Source organism: Eleutherodactylus coqui, chromosome 13 (genome assembly GCF_035609145.1).
Source record: "Eleutherodactylus coqui strain aEleCoq1 chromosome 13, aEleCoq1.hap1, whole genome shotgun sequence".
NCBI lineage: Eukaryota > Metazoa > Chordata > Amphibia > Anura > Eleutherodactylidae > Eleutherodactylus > Eleutherodactylus coqui.
The window spans coordinates 88497646-88520040 of NC_089849.1; the positions used below are offsets into that span (position 1 = coordinate 88497646).

Below are 22395 nucleotides of genomic sequence, written 5' to 3' on the forward strand. Positions count from 1 at the left end.
TGGTGTTCGTTACGAATAACGAACATCCCGAACACCCTAATATTCGCACGAATAGCAAGCTCGGACGAACGCGTTCGCTCATCTCTAGTAATCTACTTTGTTCAGTCAGTGAATCTTGTTCATTAGTTATTTCTAGTCCAGTCTTTGGTTTGTCTTATGATTTCTTCATTGGTTCAGTCAGCCTTGCTTCCTTTTTCTCAGGGATGTTGATCTCAGGGATAGTGTTCTAGACAGGGAACGCTAGTAGAGGCAACGGAGAGCTACTCAGGGACAGTAGGGTCTGGTGTTGATGGGCAGTGTTAAATTAGAGAAAGACCTCAGGAGATCTAGCATAAGAGCTCTCTCACATGTGGGTATTTTATCATGTATTAGACGCATATGTTTTGTGCAGTAACAATCTTACATTGATTTTCAAGTATGGCTTTCACACACAGCGTGCAAAATGGCATGCAAAAAAGATCCCAGCATGCACTATCTTGGCGCATATTACGCACGCGTACACGCCAACATAGTATATGGGGATTGTCGGCACACAGCACGTATGCAATTCATTGCGGACTTGCTCATTCTCCAGCACGGGAGGTAGACATGCAGAAAACACTCCCGTGAAAGAGCACTTAGGGACAGCAGTTTTATGGTTGTTAGTTCGATTCCATTCCATCTGCTTCAGTTTTTCACTGCCAGTTTCATCACGTTCATCATAATAAATGTAATCCTCATTATCTGATTACTGTCATCCTCGGCCCGTCATCTCATGTTGAGTCCCCGGTATCATTTATGTTTTACCGTTTTGATACATGCTTTATATCAAGATTTCTTGCCATGTCCAGTTGTTACATTATTCTGCTCTGCTGTGGGGCCTGGGGGTATCTTAGTACTGGGGGATGGGGTTAATACTAGGAAAGACAACTGAGTTCTGTCATTTAGTGTCCAACCGGTGTCATTACACAGTACAGCTGTGAATTCAGCACTGGGGTGATCTACACCACTAGAAGTAGCAATGTCTATGTGCCTCTATCTCCCTCCAGCAGTTCCTTTTTGCTCTTCTTCCTCCTCCCTCCTTCATAGACTTCTACGGGCTGAGGCTAGGAGGGCTGGATAGAGGACATGAGGTGATGTGGCTGTGCGGCCACAATATGCAGACTAGTAGATGATCAGCCTGTATGTCATCTCCTAGTGCAGAATCGCAGGGGCAGAATTTGTCTCAATAATCAAATCGAAACCCTTCACAGTATAAGACAACTAAAATATAACTTTTATTTAAGAATATTTATAAAACAATTAGGGCTAAGACAAACCAGACATACATAGAGACAGAGAACAGAGATGGTCAGCGTGGGTAGATAAAAAGGTAGTAGTACCCAAACTAAACTTGTAGATACTTGAGACTAGGTGGTCGCTAATATGATGCGAGATGATCTTAGATTGTGACAGTAACAATCATTGATACGTAAGCTACACATACATGTGGAGTATAGATTACTTAAGATAGTGTCACAGGATAAATTCATTCAGTAGTCAACAGAGCTCAAGCTCCAAAATTAGAGGTATGTGGTTTATGTGGCTAGGTGCGATACCAAGCAACAATTCATAAGCCACTCACCACATAGGTAAAATTACCCTCAAAGAGCGTGGTGTTGACAATAATTCGAATGACAGCAGAGGCTGACTAAATTCAAAAGTCAGCAGCGCTGGACTTCAGTATTGAAGATGTAAAAAGAAAAATCCAAGAATCTCATATATTTAAGAAGCGACCCACACCAATATCTAGATGATAAGAGTAACGCCAAAAGTAGATGAAGATCTCAAATTTTAGGTATTTTTTAGAAACTCAAGGACCCGTCTAACTGGGGAGGTAATGGTGTCTCCTCAGTTTTCTGGGGGTATCATAACCTCATAACCACTTGAGAAGGAGAGTAGTCCTCTCAGATGGATTAATTTGAGCGTCAATTAAGAAGTTTTGGGGTCACACGGTATAGGTGATTCTGTGTAATGAACATGGGGAGGGGGTGATTCTGGGGTCTAGAACCTCCCCAGGCCACTCCGGACAATATCTTCTTTTTCTGGGTACATGCTGATATATGTAATGGGCGCTGGCCAATTTCTGTCTTCAGACTCTGAAGCTAGAGATTGCCCAGTGCCAGTCGTATGTCCGGCATGTACTGGTTTTATGCAGAAGTAAGAAGATACAGTCTGGAGGGAGAGAGCAAAAGTTGAGTAAATGTTTTTTTTTTAACCCCTTTACACTGCAGATCGTACAATTACATCCTGCAGGTTTAGGGGTTTGTATAGAGGTGGCTTGGGAGTTGATCCCACTCCATACAATGCAGGTGGCGGCTGCTTCTTACAGCCGACACCCACTCGCAACAGCTCTGATAAGCTGCACTGCTTATTGGAGATGTTAACCCTTTAAATGCCCCAACCGGTGTTTGAAAGGCCCCAGGGCCTATCAATCTATGGCTGTGGGGTGCCTTGATAGAATGCCTGTCCGATTGCAGTATGATGTAATGCTATGTCATTACATCATACTGCAGGAGCGATCAAAGCATCACAAGTTCTTGTCTCCTCTAAGGACTAAAAAAAGAGTAAATAAGTTTTAAAAAGTTTTACTAATTATTAAAAGAAATAAAAAGCAATAAATGTTTAACCCCCCCCCCCCTTTGCCATATTTATAATAAAAGAATCTAAATAATAAAGCAAAAATACATATTTGGTATCGCTCCGTCTGTAAAAGTCTGATCTATCAAATTAACGTATTATTCAACCCGCACGGTGAACATCGTCAAAGAAAAAAAATAACGAACGCCAGCATTGCACTTTCTTGGTCACCCCGTCTCGAAGAAAAAAAATGTAATATAAACCGGTCGAAAAGTCAGATGTATACCACTAATGGTACCAAAAGAAACTACAGGATGTCCCGCAAAAAATATGACCTCGCACAACTATGTCGACAGAAAAATAAAAAAAAATTATGGCTGTCAGAAGAGTGTATGTACAGTATGGCAGCATTATCTATGGACACTTTGTGGTGAGATCATTTATTCAGTTCATAAGTATTACTCTGACTGTGTCTATCAAATATGTGAATCTACCGTATTTCTGTGTGTACCTCAGTTGTATAACTAATCACAGATCAGCTCTAGAGATCAGCGAGCATACTCGCTAAGAACAATTACTCGATCGAGCATTGTCCTTAGAGAGTATCTCCCCACTCGGGAGAAAAGATTCAGCTGACAGCGCGGGTGAAAGGTGAGTTGCGGCAGTCAGCAGGGGGAAGCGGGGGGGAGAGAGGTAGAGAGATCTCCCCTCCGTTCCTCCCCGCTCTCCCCCGTAGCTCCCTGCCCACCGCCGGCAGCCGAATCTTTGCTCCCGAGCGGGCAGGTACTCGCTAAGGGCAATGCTCGATTGAGCAATTGCCCTTAGCAAGTAGGCTCGCTCATCACTAATCAGCTCATTTATTCTTTTAGAGCATGGTGAAGCTATTTTACAAAAAGAAAATTCCACTCAGACAACCCCTTTAACCCTTTCAATGGCAGGTTTATTATTACCATGTCATTATTACCAAATCTCCGGGGCTTACTGCGCTGAGTATGCAGTAAAAACCCCGGAAGATTTCAGATGACAGCTCAGTGCTCTGCACATTTCAGCACTAAAGCTGTCCACGAAAATCTTCCATGGTTAGTGCAGCAAGCCCTGGAGATTTTCTGGGGTGTGCCACTAAAGGGGTTAAGTCTCATCTGCCTGTTGGTCCCATTAGGGAACTGAGGTGTATACAGCATCTGTTCAGTTAATAGGACTCATGCACAACTACGTACAGATTAGCTTCCTACTGGTAGCGGCAAATATGTTATATTAGGAAAAATTCTAAATCCTTCTTCATTGGTGGATCTCTTACCTTCACAACCAGAAAGATAACAGAAGAAGAGTCAAACGCCCCATTGTAGAATGTTATTATTGTAGAACGTTGAGATCCAAACAAATTCCCCACCTTTGCAAAAAGAAAAAAGGTTTTATCATTGGCTGTGCCAAGCACAATATGTGGTATAATGCACCAAACATCTCTGACTGATGTGTATGAAGCCTACCCTGTATAATGTCTGGTAGCACCTGGCTGTTGACCGGTTGCCATACATTTGCATGAGGTGCAGGTTTATCAATCATATACAGAAATAAAGTGCTGTTAGCCAATCGCACAAAGGGAAAAATAGTGACACCCATACAGCATGTTCCGTGTACGGCACCATGTCAACCCCAAAAGATTGGCTAGTGGGGGCACGCATGATGGCTGAGGTCAAGAGTCACTAGGGTCAAGTGGCACTAGAAGTGTTGTGTCCTCAGCGAGGCCAGGTAAAAAATGCCCTGTGGTCATTTAGTGGAAGAGTGTCCTGGGCACAGTGGGGGGAAAACACCAGCCACTAGAGATGAGCGAACGTACTCGTTTCGGGTGTTTTTGCACTCGAGGACCGCTTTTTCCGAGTAACTGACAGGGGGGAGCTCTCTCTCCCCCCCGCCCCACTCCCCTCTGCAACCCCCCGCTCACCCCCGGCGCCCCCAGAATCTTTTTGTCTGGGTAGGCAGTTACTCGAGTGCAAAAACACCCAAAAAGAGTACTTCGCTCATATCTACCAGCCACACATCCTGCGTTAGTGGGCATCAAGGAGGATCCATGGTTGGAGTTGGGCCTGCTGGGAGAACTAATGAAACTGAGATCCAACGGAGATCTGGTTTCAAGCATCTAAATGGTTAACTACCACAATCTGCGTCATCGTCGATTGCAACCATTGTGGCCAAACGTCAGCCGTCAGAGACAGCCAACACCAACCACATATGGCGCAGACTCTGCTCCTGAGCCCGCTGATTACTGACCCCGCACACATGCAACATTTATTTAGGTCAGATTGCGTTAAAGATCATCGATTGACAACTGTGATATTTATACAGGAAAAAAGAGTTTCAAGCCAAAACATTATATCTTGAAATAATAGCAAAATCTCACATTCTGAGAGCGGAGACAGCTGCAGGGCATGCTGGGATAACGCAGAAAATCGAGCTGAAGTTTGCGCCAAAATCCTGTGGGGAGTTGAGCAATTAACAGCCCAGTAATGGAGTTTTTTTTTTCTTCATTCTTTTTATATGGGTCACCTTTAGGCTGGATTCACACGACCGTATATCGGCTGGGTTTTCACGCCGAGCCGATATATGTCATCTCTCTCTGCAGGGGTGGAGTCTGGAAGAGTCGGGAGCAGTGCTCTGAGCTCCCGCCCCCTCTCTGCCTCCTCTCCGCCCCTCTGCAGTCTTTGCAATGGGGAGAGGTGGGACGGGGTGGGGCTAATTCTCAGAACTTAGCCCCGCCCCATCCCACCTCCTTTCATTGCAAATAGTGCAGAGGGGCAGAGAGGGGGTGGAGAGGAGGCAGAGAGGGGGCGGGAGCTCAGTTCCTGCTCCTGGCTCTTCCATCCTCCCCCCTGCAGATGAAAACCGAGCCGATATACGTTCGTGTGAATCCAGCCTTAGGAAAATGTTTGTTTGTGGTGGGGACGAGAGGCGCATCAATATTGTAGTGAGACGTCCTCTTTTAACATTTTTTAAAATTTGGGGTGAATTTTTAGTTTTTAGTGTTACTATGTATATTTTAAAAATCCTGAAATCTTGCAGTTTCCATTCTGGCCAATACACTTAATAATAAGCTGACACTTCCTGTTCTGTACAGCAGCCATACGGCCCCTAGGCACAACAGACTGGAGGGGACCCATTGTCACATTTACTAAGACTAGCAGTTCATACATAAAGTGCCTGCCAGTGTAAGGGCAACACATTTTATTAAGGCGCATGACTTAATACATTTGTTGTATCTCTGGCTGCCCCGTGCACCAGAACATCCAATCTATGCCAGCCATGAGCTTATGCAAGTTATAGTAAATTTGTTGGGCCATGGGTGGGTATACACCTTCTGCGTAGCTCCACCAACTTTTTGATAGAAAGTGGTGAGGGTGGCAGAAAAAGGCACAAATGTTTTTATGCCAGAAATCTAGTGTAGAGGACTTGTTAAGTCCCTACCTTACATTTTTTTTTCTCTTTGGGAGAGTGTTGTAGACATGCTTTGTGAAATGTGAGGAGGTCTTTGTGCAGGGAGGGGGAGGAGGTGAGCTGGCCAACAACAATTATGAATGGTGAACTCTATGTTTTATATATATATTACCTTTAATTCTAATCCTCCACGTGATGATGATGAGATGAGTGCTGAAATATGTTCTCTACAGAACAGGAAGTGTTAGACTCTTTTTCTTACTATTAGGGCTCTTTCACACGGGCGCTGTGGACGCGCGGTTTAGGAGCGCACAGCAAATGCTTCTATTAGAAAACAATTGTTTCCTATAGAAGCGTTCAGATGCAGGATTTGTAGCACAAAGCACTCGCATGTCTCAAAGATAGCACATGCGAGTGCCATGCCCGTACCTAGCGGGCGCGTGGTGCGCGCAAAGATAGGACCTGTCCTTTTTTTTGCTGCGTGCTTCTATGGGAGCTGGAAAGCACAACCACGGATTGTGTGAACGGGCTACTTCAAGCAGCTTTTACAGCTAAATAACCACGGTCGTGTGAAAGAGCCCTTATATTATTATTACTTTTCGTCTCAGTGGCTAAACTGAAAACTGCAAGATAATAGGATTTTTCTTAATGTAATAATGATATGGAAAAGGAACAAAAAAAAAATCACCAAAAATATTAAAAAATGTTAAAATATGTTTAACATAAAAACGTGATTTAAACAGTAGGGCATTTTCTGATGATCTTCCCAGTAAACATACATCATACACCGGGCCAATTTTATAGATTGGCAAATTGGACTGTTAGCTATTATTCACATGAGTGTTTTTACGCAGCTAATTTAGCCGTGATAAAAAATGGCGACCATCTGAAGCATCGGTTTCCATCGTATTCATTCAGATGAGCAATTTTTGGCTGTGTAAAACCATTGCGCCAGGAAATTAGGACCAAAAACGGCGACCGATTTTATACGCTGTCGGAAAAGATATCTTTTGCCAAGATATGCTGGAAGCTCCCATAGACTTAACTGCGAGCAAACGACGAATGAGACTCGTGAGGTTCTTGTTTTTCGTTCCGTTTCAGCTGGCATAAAAGCCATCGGCCGGCTCAGGCACTGCTCGGGCCGTTTAACCCCTTCCCGCCCCATGACGTAAGGGTACGTCATGGGAGCGGGGTACTTCCCGCAAAATGACGTACCCTTACGTCATAGGGATAGCGCGAGATCATAGACAGCGGGGGGCATCAGAGTTGTGCCCACCCGCAGTTAACCCCTTCCCTGCCACGATCTAAGTAGATCGCGGCAGGTAAGGGTTCACAGAGGGAGCGCGCTCCGTCTGTGACTTCAGCCAGCTCTCGCGATAACATGCTTTTGAACATGCTTTTTATCCTGCACGGCAAAAAGCGGGGAGATACTCGCTAAGGGCAATGCTCGATCGAGCAATTGTCCTTAGCGAGTATGCTCGCTCATCTCTAGTAGTGTGTCATTTACGCTGCATAATTAACGGTCTAAAAAAATACCCCAAAATCTATGGCAGAATTGATGCGTTTTCTCTCCCTACGATCATAAAAAAAATAATAAAAGTTTTACAATGTAGTCTATGTACCCAAAAATGGTACCAATAAAAACTACAGTTCGCCACGCAAAAAACAAGCCCTTATATGGCCGCATCAACGGAAAAATAAAAAAGTTATGGCTGTTGAAAAATGGAGATGAAAAAATACCAAAAATCCTTTGGTCCTCAACGCCAAAATAGGCCGTGTCATTAAGGTGTTAAACACATAGGATTGTGAAACACTGAATGATCCTCAACGAGAATCATGTAGTCTAAACAGGCTGCCAAAACGCGAACAAGCGGGTGATGGCGTGAGATTAGGCAGAGCCCACATTTCTTGTAGAGGCCCTAGAGGACGGGCACCCAAGGAATAAGGGAAAAGACTTGTATAGCGCCAACTTATTCTGCAGCACTTTAGGTAATTTGTTTATTACCCCCAGCAAGCTGGGTACTCATTTTACCGACCTCGGAAGGATGGAAGGCTGAGTTAACCTTGAGTCGGCTATGTGAACCAGGCTGTGATTGAACCTGCAACCTTCAGGTTGTGAGCGAGAGCTTAGGACTGCATTCTGCTGCCTTAACACTCTAGTATTATTTATGTAGTATTGTGTCAGTATTACGTGGATACTGTATATTATTTGGTAACCATGTAGCGGTCTTCGGGCTATATATAGTGCAGCAGTATTATTTTTAGCTCTGTATGGAAGTTTAATGATATATTTGATCAAATTACAAACTGTCTAAAAATGTCAAGGGGAGGGGGGGGGGGGGGGCTTAGAGGCTGCTCGAAGCCCCGTAATCCATAAAACCCATTCTGATTTCAGTGACTGTAATACAGTTTTTCTTATTGGCCAATTTCCAGTATGGAAGTATACTGACCTGCATGTTGGTCATAATTAAGAAAATCCCCCCAACTGCCAGCACAGGAAGTGCAGGAAATAGGAGCACCGCGGTATCTGGTGGATAAACACAAACACAAATATTGTACAGTAGATGGATTACATTTCAAAGGGTTTGCTGCCGAAAACCTGACCCCCATCTGCAGGATCGGGGATTGCTATGTTTTTATCACAGATTTTTAGCCCTCTTTTTACACCCTAAAATCTTAAATGCCTGTGCAGCTGCTGCTTGACATTGAGCGTTGATGCTTAGTAATTAGAGATGAGCGAACGTACTCGGTTCGGGTGTTTTTGCACTCAAGCACCGCTTTTTCCGAGTAACTGACTACTCGAACAAAAGGATTCGGGGGGCGCCGGGAGGCAGGGGCGGCGTGGTGGAGCGGGGGGTAGCAGTGGGGAACAGGGGGGAGCTCTCTCTCTATCTCCCCCCCCCCCCCACTCCCCTTTGCAACCCACCGCTCAACCCGGCGCCCCCCGAATCTTTTCGTCCGAGTAGTCAGTTACTCGGAAAAAGCGCTGCTCGAGTGGAAAACACCCGAACCGAGTACGCTCGCTCATCTCTATTATTAATACTATTACTGTAACCTATGGGAATTATTTTACATTTATCAACATCAAATTTCATTTGCAGTGTCCATGCCAGTTTTTCTGTAACGTTTCATAGTGCATAAGAATTGTTAAACAAGCTTAAAATAAAGAAGAATTGAATACTCCCCTATTATTGCGGCTCCCTGTTGAGTGCCGCAGTGTCGGTGCCTGCATTAAACCAAAAGGAATGGTGGGAGTTATTGTGGACATGACCGTTCAGCTACAATGGCCATAGAAAAATTACCACTGAAGCCTGTAAGTGGCTGAGCGGTCACATCCACAATGTACTTCCGGGCTCCACGCACAAGGCTGCAGTTTTGGACTATGGAGCCACGGGATAGGTGAATATTCAATTTTACTTTATTTTAACTATTTAATAGAGATGAGCGAACACGTTCGGCTCCGCCCCTTTTTCGCCCGAACACCGAACTTTGCGAACACTTCAGTGTTCGGGCGAAAAAGTTCGGGGGCCGCCGTGGCAGCGCGGGGGGGTGCGGCGGGGAGTGGGGGGGAGAGGGAGAGAGAGAGGGCTCCCCCCTGTTCCCCGCTACTGCCGCCCGCGCCGCCGCGCATCTCCCCGCCCCCCGGCGGCACCCGGACACTTACGCGCGAACACTGCAGTGTTCGGCAAAGCCGGTGTCCGGGTGCGGATGTGTCCGTAACGGACACGTTCGCTCATCCCTACTATTTAAGTTCCAGAAAACCCCTTTAAATCTTGCATCTGGTTAAGGCACAGCGACTTGTATTTCAGGCTTTCTGCTGGACTATATGACTACATAATGTGGTACTGTTGTATCTTGTCTCCACCAGAAGAATGGGTGGAGACAAGATGCACACCCACAAGCAACGCCCACAACTTGATTGGCTGGGCTGGATAATCAGCTCTTCCAGTTTCGGCGGTGTCGGAAACCCTGTTCACATTTGTGCGAGATTTGGTCGTATCGCGACACACAAATCTCGCACAATTTTCTTGCCTACGTGAAGGGGGCCTAAAAGTCCTTCTGCTTGGTAGGCTAGCAGGGAGCCAGATGATAATTGGCCCTGTTACAGGTTTTGCATTGGGGCCCGGATCTTCAGGTTATGTCTGTGACATCAGTACATAATGAACATTGCTATGGAGGAGGATCTCTGTTGGCTTTACATTGACCTACCTGCTGTAGAGAGTGCAATAAGGAGGGTCGCTGTTGTGTATAGACAGCTAGGGGAAAAAAAGGACCACATATTAAAGGAATGTGGTGACTGAAGACGTACAATAATATGAAAGGATACTATATGTACAGCACTGTTAGAAAAGTCTTGGCCCCCTCCCCAATATTTTCTATTTTTGCGTATTTGTCACATTTCAAAGCATCAAACTACGTTTAGTAATAGACAGAGATACCCACAGTAAACACAAACCAAGTCGCGGCTATTCTCCACGATTTTTCTTGCAGTGCATTGACGCCATAGCCCCGAAATCCCTCGCTCAGCAAAACAACTTTAATGACTTGATATACCGCACTAGAGGCACCTGCCATTGTTTAACAGCGCTAGCCACTGTTAATCTCCCTCACCCTCCCTTTGCTGGCTGGCTACCATTGACTCTCATAGTAGACTATGGAGCCGCCGGTGTTTTGCCATCAAAAGATAGGACAAGGCATTAAAGAAACGCGCCTATTACACTATATTTTAAAGCACGATTTTTTTATGTGCATCAAAAAATTGTTTGTGTAAAAGAAGCCATGGGAAACTATTGGTTCCATAGACGCAATTTTTGGATGCAACTACCCTGTTTCATTGAAAATCAGATATATCCAGAAAATAAGACATAGCATGAATTTCCAGAATTTTTGAGGATGCAAAATGATTTTTCAGGCTTTTTGAGGATGCTTGAAATATAAGCCCTACTCCAAAATTAAGCCCTGCTAACAGTTAATTTAAAAAGTCAATTTAAATGGTGTCCAGGCAGCTATACATGTAAAAAAGTTAAACCTTTTTGAACAAAAATTAATATAAGACACTATCTTATTTTCGGGGAAAACACGGTACTCTGCGTTAAAATGACGCTCGTGTGAAAGAGGCCTAAGGCTGTTTACTAAACCTATGTTAGGCTAACTTCACACTGGTGCCCCCATAGTGCTTACACCATCCATGTGAAAACAGCTTTGCATTGCGTCGGGGATGCAAGGAATCCCCCGCTTTGTCGGAATTTCTCCTATTTTTGTCAAAGGGAGAGAATCACATAGTGTGCACCTTGCACACGGTGCGATGCTGCCGCCGGCCCTATGGAAAACAATGGGTGCTGCAATGCGAGAGCACTTAGCTAGACAGAACATGCCGCGATCCACTTCCCACATAGCATCGCGGTGCCATCCAGGGAAACATGCGTATGACGCCTTGAAAAAGAATGGAGTTTAAATTTGTGCAAGATTTCTGCGTCTCGCAACGCACAAATCTTCGGCGATGTTCTCGGCCGCGTGAAGCCACCCTTAGGCCTTAGTCAGACGGGCGTTTTTTCGCGCGATTTGCGCATCGCATGTCGCATGCACATGCGCAAATCGCGTGACCGGGGGCGAAAAATCGCGGGAAAAATCTGCACCTAGCCGCGTTAATCGTCGCTGCAAAATGCCCGTCTGACCGGAGAAAAATCGCCGTGGGCATCAATATGCGCATGAAACATAGCGAACCATTGGTTCTATATATGTGCGAATCACATGCGCATGCGCAAATCGCGCGAAAAAACGCCCGTCTGACTAAGGCCTTAGAGTCGGTTCAGGGATTACATCTATCTGCTCCATTTTTGGAAGAGAGAAACTGAAATAAAGCTGAAAAAAAGTGCATCCGCTTTCCCCCCCCCATTTCTTGCACGTAGTTTTTCTACGTATGAGAAAGATGGGGCAAGAACGATCTTCACGCTTTATTTATTTATTCAAACTCGCGGGCAATAGTGCAGAATTTGAATAGTCAAAACAAAAAACCCAGTTTCATGCGCTAATACACGCGCCCATGTGCAGATGGGTTATGCAGCGGGACAATAACTGAAAGCACATATACAAGTCCAGATCTGAATAGCGCCAAAGAAACAAAATGAAGGCTTCGCAGTGGGCTAGTTGAGGTTCTGAGTTAAAGCCCATTGAGGAAGACCTGACACGGGCGGCTCGTGTTGACAAGCCCTCCAATGTACCAGATTCTAAAGAGAGGAGGGGCCAACATTTCTCAACAGGGATGGATGTAAAAGTTATCAAAGTTTGCCACAAGTTTCTAATTGCAGTTGTCACCGCCAAATGATCGCCCACCGCTTGTTCGGTTTACTTACATGGCGATAAATCTTGTCACCGCTGTTCCGAACCGATCAAATATGTAACCACCTGGAAAGGTCATGGCGCTGTTCATGAAAGACGCCACGGTGAATATTAGCGAGAAGCGCTCATCCTGGGAGAGACAACCTGTAGAAGGATAGACGTTATGTTCAGTGCTGCCCTGTTCTGCCTTTTATGTACGACTCTCCACCATCAGTACAGAAGAAAGGGGTCGGACATGTTATAATTACAATATTAAATGTGTGCGATGGTTGTGGTCCGGACTTACACTGGGGAAGATTAATAAACACGCGTACGTTTAGGGCTTAAACAGATTGGTGGGACTAAGGCCTCATGTCCGCAGGGACAATCAGGCCCGCCGCGGATTCTTCATGCAGAATCCCACAGCGGGTCCCTCCTTTCCCGCGGACATGAGGCCTAAAAAAAAGAATTTACTTACCTGTCCGGACGCTGCGGATCTTCCCTCCGTCGCGGACGGATCTTTTTTTTTTGGCCCGGCGGATGTGCTGCACCGTGCACTTTTTTTTTTTAACTCCTGCTCTCCCGCGCCAGAGAACAGGAATTCAGGCGCGGGTGTGCCGCGGATTCGGACGGCTTCCATAGGACGTGTACATGTGAGACCCGCACTAAAATGGAGCATGCTGCGGGTGTTTTCCCGCAGACACAATCCGCGCCTCAGGGGAAAATGACATCCGCGGGTATTTAATTACCTGCGGGTGTCCAATGCATCCCTATGGGGCGCGGATCACGCGTGCTGGTGACCCGCTGCGGATCTGTCCCCGTGGACATGAGGCCTTAGTCCTGTTATGTGGCTGTGAAAATCTTCTTCTTGTAATAATTTGGCATCCCGGTCTTTGCCTTACGTGGTGTGAACGGTGCCCGGTTCTGTTCACCTGGGCGAAGAGAGCTCAGGTGTGGACCTGCTGGTTTGCTTCTTCCAGTTTCGCGTATTGGTCGTTCCAGTAGCGCTCCTTGCCTCACCTGACTTTTCTTTGAAATTCCGCGTTTAGCTGTCTGAAGCTAACAGTGGCGCCCGCTGCTTTAGCCACTTGGCACTTGTTGGTGATTCTAATGGATTCTAATGGATTCTTCTGATGGCCATTGCGGTCGTTTTGCTGATTTTGTTGAAAGGGATGATTTGTGCAGCTGTACTCCGTGTGATGGATTTGATTTCCTCCCATAATTCGTCAGGGTCTTCTCTGATGGTGCTGAGCGCTTCAAATCGGTTGCTTCAAATGCGTATCGTGAAGGGATGTTGTCTGCATCAAAACCGCGTATTGCTGGTGACCTTTTGATGCTGCTGAATCAGACCTTGATTTTTGCGACTGGTATCTGATGATCGGAGCCGCAGTCTGCACCCGGAAGTGTCCTCACAACCAGAATTAAACTTTTCCAACGCAGTTGACATAGGAAGTTGTCGATTTGGTTTCGGTGCACGCCATTTGGTCCGTCCATGTGTACAAACAGCATTTAAGCTGCTCAAAGCACGTGTTCACGATCAATAGGGAGTTTTCAGTGCAACATTGGACCATGCGGTCGCCTGCATTATTCCGCTCACCCAAACCGATTTTGCCAATGACTGGTGGGTCTTCTCCACAGCCGATTTTTGCATTGAAATCCCCTGTTATAAAAGTGATATCCCTGGCTGGGGTCTGATTGATTGCTTGCTGGAGATCGGCATAGAATTTTTTAATGTCCTCATTTGTTGCATCAATTGTGGGCGCATAAACTTGCAGAATTGTGATTGAGCGAGGATTCCCATTGATGCGTAGTGGAGTAGTTCGCCATTGCTTTCCCCATCCCTCCCCATCTATCCGGGATTGGGACCGGCGTCAACCGTGTTGTGTGAGGGTTTTTTTGTGGGATGAGTTGTACTTTTTAATGGTTTCCTATGATGTTTTTAGCACTTTCTATTCCATTTTGTAAGGCACGATAGGCAAAATAAGCTATTTTCCACTTTTTGTATATTTTATTTCATGACGTTCACCCTGTGAGTTAAATAATGTACTATTTTTCTCTGGGTTATTATGAATGCAACAATACCAGATTTGTGATTTTCTTTTTTTGCATAATAAAAGGGGGGGGGGGGGGTTGACCGATTTTTTAATTCTTTTTACTTTTTGTTTTTTTTACACTTTAACTTTTTATTTTTTTTTCCGGCTAGTGGACTTAAAGGTCACCATATTTGATCATTCTTATTGTACACTGCTATACTTCAGTATAGCAGTGTATTATAAAGCCTATTAAACTCACTCGGAAGCTGAGCCTCATAGGCCACCGTAGCTGGCAGACCTAGAGGCCAAATTCAAGCCTCCAAGTGCCGTAGCAATCCACTGGGGCCTTACAATCACATTGCAGGGGTCTGATAGGTGACGGAGAGGCCTCAATCATCTGTCAGTCTTTTATATGCAGCAGTGTCTCCGGTCTCCACTGTTTAACAAGTGCCGGGCTGTTATCAACAGCCAAGTACCTTCTCCCCCTGGCATGGGACACCAGTGTCAGGATTTGGATGCAGCAATGTAAAAATGTGATTGCATCAGAATAAGACCCTCTAATGGCCACCGTCAAAAGTCATATGGGCAGTCGTTAAGGGGTTAAAAAATTTTAGGTTTTAAAAATGAATCACATATTTGCATATACAGTGCCTTGTTACATTTTTTGCCCGCCTTGGTGTTTTTCCTGATTTGCTGCATTACAACCAGGAATTACACAATCACCAAACGTGTCACAGCAGCACCACAAAAAAAATCCCTCTTGGGAGAGCAAAAGAGTATATGCACACAGCACGCTCTGCAGATGGATCGGGACCTGGGGATCCATATATAAACAGTCCCAACATGTTAAATTGTTCACGCATTTTTACGGCACTGGTGGGCGCATGTAAAAACGCCTACGCTTGTGTGAATAAACCCTCAGTCCAAGAAACTCCCAACCCGTATCACGCTCGCTCATGTGAATGCATTCTTGGAGTCAGAGGCGTAACTTGAAGCTCCTGGGCCCCAATGCAAAACCTGGAACGGGGCCCCCAACTATAATGCTTTATTCATAGTACTGGGCTCCCTATAGGGAGAAGAGAGGCCTTATGGGCCCCCCAAGGCTCCTGGGCCCGGGTGCAACCGCATCCCCTGCATCCTCTATAGTTACGCCCCTGCTTGGAGTGCATTCACACAGGTGAGTTTCTCGTACGGGTTTTGTCTGTGCAGTTTGCTGCCCCCTAGTGTCCGCCCTGGGCTGTACATTTTGCAGACTTTTGACATCATATTTACCGTCAGTAGAATTGGCAGTCTGATTCCTCATCTCTGGACACAGCTCTTCAAAGTAATTCTCCTCCTTCAGCACAAAGACAAGGGATGTCCACCCGAAGGTGACGCCCGCAAAGCAGATGCATTCTACGAGTCCTGTGAGTAGAGTCAGCGCGTACTGGCAGCGCATCTCTGCTGCAGAGGAACAAGAAGGGGCACACAGGATGAGCATATGTAGCCTAACAACAAGTGATTGTCTGCCCTCGAACAACTATAGTGATCTGAAATAAATATATCTAGAACATTTTGTCAAGATTAACCCCTTCAGGACCAGAGATATTTCATTTTTTTAATTAGTTTTTTTTTCATTCTAAAAGCCATAACTTCATTGTTCTAGTGACATTGAGGTATGAGAGATTGTTTTTTGTTTTTTTTTTACAGACGTATTGTATTTTTAATGGTACCATTTCATGCAGCATACAATGTACAGAAAAGCTTTTTAAAAAATTTTAAGTGGTGAGAAATGAAGAAAACAAATGCAATTTGGCCATTTTTGGGGGAAGTCTTCACTGTGCAGTAAAAATGATATGAACTTTGTTCTCTGGATCAGTGCGATTACAGTGATACCAAATTTACATAGGGGTTTTTTATAATGTTTTTCTACTTTTAAAGAGTAGATACAATTTTTTATTTTAAAAAATTGCTTTCCACCGCCATATGCTGAGACCGGTCAATAGGGCTGTGTGAGGGCTTATGTTTTCTGGAGTGAACTGTTGTTTCCATTAGTACCATTTTTGGAAAACACATTTTTTTGATTACTTTATATTGAAACTTTTTGGGAGCTGGGATAACAACAAAAACCTTAATTCTGGAATTCTGTACTTTTTGTTTTACAGCCTTCATTGTGTGGGTTTGGAACTTACACGTACATGGCGATACTAGCATTGGTTTTTTTTTTAATTGTTTAGATTTTTCTGGGAATTTTTTTAAAACTTTTAATATTTTTAAATCTTTTTGTACTGTTAAACTTTATTACATGTTTTACCCTATTAGAGCCCATTTACACGTCAGTATATACGCCGAGGCCACAATGCCGTGGGGCCTGGAGAGACATTCCCCTTTCCCTCCCCCTCACCGGCTCACCTCCTCTCTGGCCGTTTGCAATAGGAGGGCGCAGAGCTATGCTCCCGCCCCTTGTCTGCAGCCAGCAATGGGAGGGGCTTAGCTCTGCCCCCACCCAGCCCCCTCCCATTGCAAAGAGCGACAAGCGGCGGAGAGGAGAAGAGGAAGGGAGTTTAGCAGTCAGGCTGCTAGACTCCCTCCCACCTACCTTCTTCAGCAGCTGTCCTTGGCATCCATGGGAATCTATGCAGCTGCCGCCGCGAAAGCCCCCTGTCGGGTGCTTTTATGCCATGGAAATACACCCCTGTGCACTGATGCATTGTAAGCCAATGCATCAGAGGGTCAGTGCATATCGATCGGGCATGAAACCCCAGCCAATATACGCCTGTGTGAATAATCCCTTATTTAGTCCTCACAGGGAACTTGATCATTTGTACTATGTGCTGCAATACTTTAAATGTTGCTTATAAAGCTGTGCCACGGGAAGGACTTGATAGGCATCTATGCATGGCAGCCCTGGGAGCCTTCAGTAGGTTCTGGGTTGTCATGATAATGGGGGTGCTGATAGCACTCGGGAAGGGGTCCCTCCTCCTGTTGACTTTTTAGATGTGTGGCCAGCTTTGACCCGTGGCTTGTAGACAGTTAACTGCCGTGATCAGAGAGGATTCATGATGCCATTTGGTTCCACTCATGAGGTCCGTCATAATGCCGTTTTTTGGCACATGTGACGGAACCCCCAGATAGAATCCCACAGCGTGTAAATATATGCTATGTGAGCGCTTCCTGGGCTTCTCCAGGGATGTATACATGTGATGAAGGCCTTTGACGGATACTTCAATATGTACCAGAAGATGTAGAAACAAGCATCTTACTTACAGTAATACAATAGTGTTATATAAAAGTACCAAACCTGTTTTCTGTCAATCGTTTCTCTTTCTGGCAGTGCTATATGACCTTTAGGAGCAAAGAAAGTTAAAGTTTTAGTTGGGATTTGAGCAACCAAAGCAGACTGAAAAGTTAAGTATTCACAAAAGCAGCAAACATGGAAACAGAGAGACTCACTTGCCAAACAGCATCGAAACAATAATAAACCCAAACATGGGAACTCTTTCCCTATCTAAATAACCTCAGGGACGGCGACCTGCCTAAATGCAGGCAATTCAGCCTTAGGCCTCCTGCCCACGGACGGAGTGGGATACGCCCATGGTTTTACGCCGCAGGAATCCCATGTGGTAAATAAAAAAGTCCCCGTTGGTGATCGCGGAAAAATGCTGTTTTTCCACTGTCTCCATTAATACTATATTAATGGAGACTTCCCGCCGCAGAAAATAGAACGCAACGTGATTTTTTTCCCACGGCATAAATCCGTATCAGAATCCTGCATTCGAGGACTGAGCCATTAGGTTCAATAGAACCTAATAGCTGCGTTATTATGACGTGGATTTACACAGCGGGGAACGTGGCAGAAATCCATCTGGGGGAATTAGCCCTACGTGGGACAGGGAAATAACATAAGAAACACAAAAGAAAAGAAACACAAACTTAGTTTCGAGATGCAGCAGGCAAAAGATAGATCCAGGACCAAGCAATGACCGAGACAACAGTCAGAGCTAGACTTAAGATTCAACGATAAGTCAGTTCAGCATCAGCCAGACTAAACAGCCCTGACAATTACCCACAGGGGTGGCTAAGCATCTCTCACCTAATACCACACCCAACAGGGCTAGAAGATGGAGAACCACCTGCAAAACCAGCACCAGACTATCAGCATAGCAGGAATCCCAGAACCGCCACAACTTTATGTAGGAAAAATTGTAGTGGGTGATGAGGAGAAAGCAAATCTATGAAATAGTTTTTTTGCCAGTGTATTCACTCAGGAAAATAAGATGCCAGATGAGATGCAGAATTATAAAGTGAACTCTCCATTAAATATCAGCAGGAGGAAGTGCAGATCCACCTTCAACAGATTAAAATAGATAAATCACCGGGTCCCAATGGCATACACCCCCAGGCTCTAAGGGAATTAAGTAATGTGATTGACAGACCATTATTTCTTATATTAAAGGACTCTATAGTGATGGGGTCTGTTCCACTGAATTGGCACAGAGCAAATGTGATACTCATATTCAAAAAGGCGAAACCGGAAACTACAGGCCGGTAAGTCTTACTTCTATTGGTTTCTATGAGATGCTATCCTGAAGTACCTCAAGGAAAATAGCCGTATAACTAAGTAGTCCTCTTATTATAAAATTAGAACAGGTGGACTACTTAACAGACCAGCTCAGTGTACTGAGTGGCACCTTCCAACACTCAAACTGAGGGAATGATGGGGAGGGTAAGTATAACACATACATTCCCTGGACTCAGCAGGTCACCTACTTTCAGCCTATAAGCTTAGTTGATAGGGCTAAAAGTAGGTGACAGAGTCTCTTTAAATGGCAAGAGTTACAACACCAGTAAAGTGCATGAACAAGGGTGGAGTGGGGTTTCTAAAACAAAAAGTCCCTATTCTAATCCTACAAACACCTTTAACTTTTACAGTTCTGAGAGCATTTAAATGTGCTCCTCAGCCCTAACCAATAGGCTAGAAAGTGATCAGCCAAGCCAACATGCTACTAGTGTCTCCACCAACAGTAATAACATAAAATGAACTTACGCTGTACATGGAGGCATCTCCATCCCATCAGCAGATCCCCACTAGCTATTACAATGGCACTTCATACCTTTTTGTTAGAGTCAATCGGAAGGTTTCCACACATTCTGCGTTCATCTGCTTACGTCACCGCTGCTTATGCGCTGTGTTCCCCCCTCCCGCCACACTTACCACTTTCTCTTACCAATCTTAGGCTGTTTCCCTTTTCTCAGGCTTTCTCTGGGGTTTTATGAGCTACGTTTTGCTGATCTTTGTGTTTTTGTATTTGTATTTCTACAAGTATGCATGCTCTGAGTCTAACATGACCACATCTGACTGTCACCCACCTCGGCTTCCTTCCTCTTTCCAGCAGCTGTAATAAGCATGTGGTACATTTGTTTTTTTATCATTTAATACACCGTGAATAGCCATTCATTCAGTCTAAACTAAATGGACTTTACAACTGAACATCACGTTCCATCTGTGGAAAGTAAGTGCACCCTTGCCTCTAAACGCTGAGACCAAAACTGGCTTATGGGGCAAGTGGTTAAAGAAATATTGCATTCCACAAGGAACCTTCTTCGGGTCTTTTCATGCGAGACAGAATTGTCCGCGGCACGCAGCACAGGTGTGCATTCGCTTCAATTAGTGCAGATTGTGTTGCATTTTTAACTGCGGAATGTGTTCTATGGAACGTCTTGCGGAATTTCTTGCGTTTTTTCGCAGACTTTAGGTGCGGAATTCCATCTCCTGTAAGAACAATTCTGCAAGACGTCCTTAATTCCGCAGCAGAATGCTTTTCTACTGCAGAATTAAATCTTGCAGTTTCGGATTAAAGATGCGCCGATTTTAACAGATGAGGAATTTAAGCCCCATAGGACAAACATTGTGATAAAGAAATGTCCGCACGGACAAATCCATTCAGTGTGACAGACCCTTAAGGCTGAGGCAACACTTCTGTATTCCACACCTATTGGGTGAACGGGTGTTCAACACATTCTACTCCCCACATTCTCTGTAGACTTTTAGTGGACACAGGGCTGCATGCAATCGCGGCCACCTTTCCGTTTAATTGTATGGGGAGTCCAGCGGCCAGGTAATGTGCGGTGGTCCCCCAGAATGAATTTTACTGGTGGACCCTGGGATATTTACAGGGGGCACTATGATGGCATGTATTTACAGGGAGCACTATGATGGCATGTATTTACCAAGGGCACTATGATGACACATATTTAAATAGGGCACTATGGTGGCACCTATTTACTAGGAACACTATGATAGCACTTATCTACAGGGGGCACTATGATGGCACTTATTTACAAGAGGCACTATGATGACACATTTGCAGGGAGCACTATTATGGCACATGTTTACAGCTGGCACTATGATGGCACATATTTACAGGGGGTACTATGATGGCATTAATTAACAGGTGGCACCATGATGGCATATATTTACAGGCGGCACCATGATGGCACTTATTTACAGGGGGCATCATGATCGCACTCATTTACAGAGGACACTTTGATGGTACATGTTTATAGGGGGCACTATGAAGAAATATGTTTACAGGAGGCAATATGATGACACATTATTACACGGGGCATTTGGTTACAGCTGGCACTATGATGGTACTTTTTTACAGAGGGCACTATGATGGCAAATATTTACAGGAAGCATTATGATAGCATTAATTAACAGGTGGCACCATGATGGCATATATTTACAGGGGGCAATATAATGGCATATATTTACAGGGGTCACAACGATGGGACATATTTACAGGGAGCACTACGATGGCACATAATTACATGGGGCATTTGGTTACTGAGGGCACTATGATAGCACTTAATAACAGGGAGCACTCTGCATATCACTTCTTTACAGAGAGCACTATGATGGCACATATTTACAGAGGGCACTATGGTGGCACTTATTTACAGGGGGCACTATGATCGCACTTATTTACAGAGGGCACTTTGATGGTACATGTTTATAGGGGGCACTATGATGGCATATATTTACATGGGGCACTTGGTTACAGCTGGCACTATGATGGTACTTTTTTACAGAGGCACTAGGATGGCAAATGTTTACAGGGAGCATTATGATAGCATTAATTAACAGGTGGCACTATGATGGCATGTATTTACAGGGAGCACTATGATGGCATGTATTTACCGAGGGCACTATGATGACACATATTTACATAGGGCACTATGGTGGCACATATTTACAGGGGGCACTATGATGGCATATAATTACATGGGGCACTTGGTTACAGCTGGCACTATGATGGCACTTAATAACGGAGCACACTGCATGTCATTTCTCTACAGGGAGCACAATGATGGCACATATTTACAGAGGGCACTATGATGGCACTTATTTTCAGAGATCACTATGATGGCACATATTTACAGGGAGCACTATTATGGCACATACTTACAGGGGGCACTATGGTGGCATCTCTTTACAGGGGACACTATGATGGCAGTTCTTTACAGGGGGCACTCTGCATGTCACTTCTATACAGGGGCACTATGAAGACACATATTTACAGGGAGCACATATTTACATGGGGCACTTATTTACGGAGGGCACTATGATGGCACTTATTTACAGGGAGCATTCTGCATGTCACTTCTTTACAGAGAGCACTATGATGGCACATATTTTTAGGGGGTACTTTGATGCCACTTATTTACAAAGGGCACTATGGTGGCATATATTTACAGGGAGCACCATGATGACATATATTTACAGGGGACACTATGATGGCACATATTTATAATGGGACTATGGTGGAACTTAATTTCGAGAGAGATGAGCCTCTAGGGCTCTTTGCACTCCCAGGTTAAGTCTATAGTCTGAAGTATATGTTGGGAAGATCTCCTGACTTAAACCTCCAACAGCAAACTCACCCATTGTCTTCAATTATAAGAAAAATGTAAATTGACGTATACCAGCCTCTAAAAGCTAAAAGTGCTCTCTTCTGGCCTCTGTCACATAAAT

General features: G+C 44.8%; 1 protein-coding gene across 7 annotated transcripts in view; it reads right to left on the reverse strand.

Annotated features, from left to right (window-relative positions):
• Positions 1-22395, reverse strand: part of SLC43A3 (solute carrier family 43 member 3) — a 46312-nt gene that overhangs the window by 17615 nt on the left and 6302 nt on the right. Inside the window, exons 1-7 of one of the 7 annotated variants that reach the window (XM_066586729.1) lie at positions 19586-19649; positions 17659-17702; positions 15651-15821; positions 12381-12510; positions 10237-10283; positions 8478-8554; positions 3896-3988 (exon numbers count right to left, since the gene is read on the reverse strand). In XM_066586729.1, coding sequence (XP_066442826.1) covers positions 3896-3988; positions 8478-8554; positions 10237-10283; positions 12381-12510; positions 15651-15816 — 513 coding nt within the window. In that variant the 5' untranslated portion in view covers positions 15817-15821; positions 17659-17702; positions 19586-19649. Of the gene's footprint in view, positions 1-3895; positions 3989-8477; positions 8555-10236; positions 10284-12380; positions 12511-15650; positions 15822-17658; positions 17703-19404; positions 19523-19572; positions 19650-22395 lie in introns of those variants that run through there. The other 6 variants (XM_066586728.1, XM_066586732.1, XM_066586730.1 and 3 more) reach the window with 6 other exon arrangements.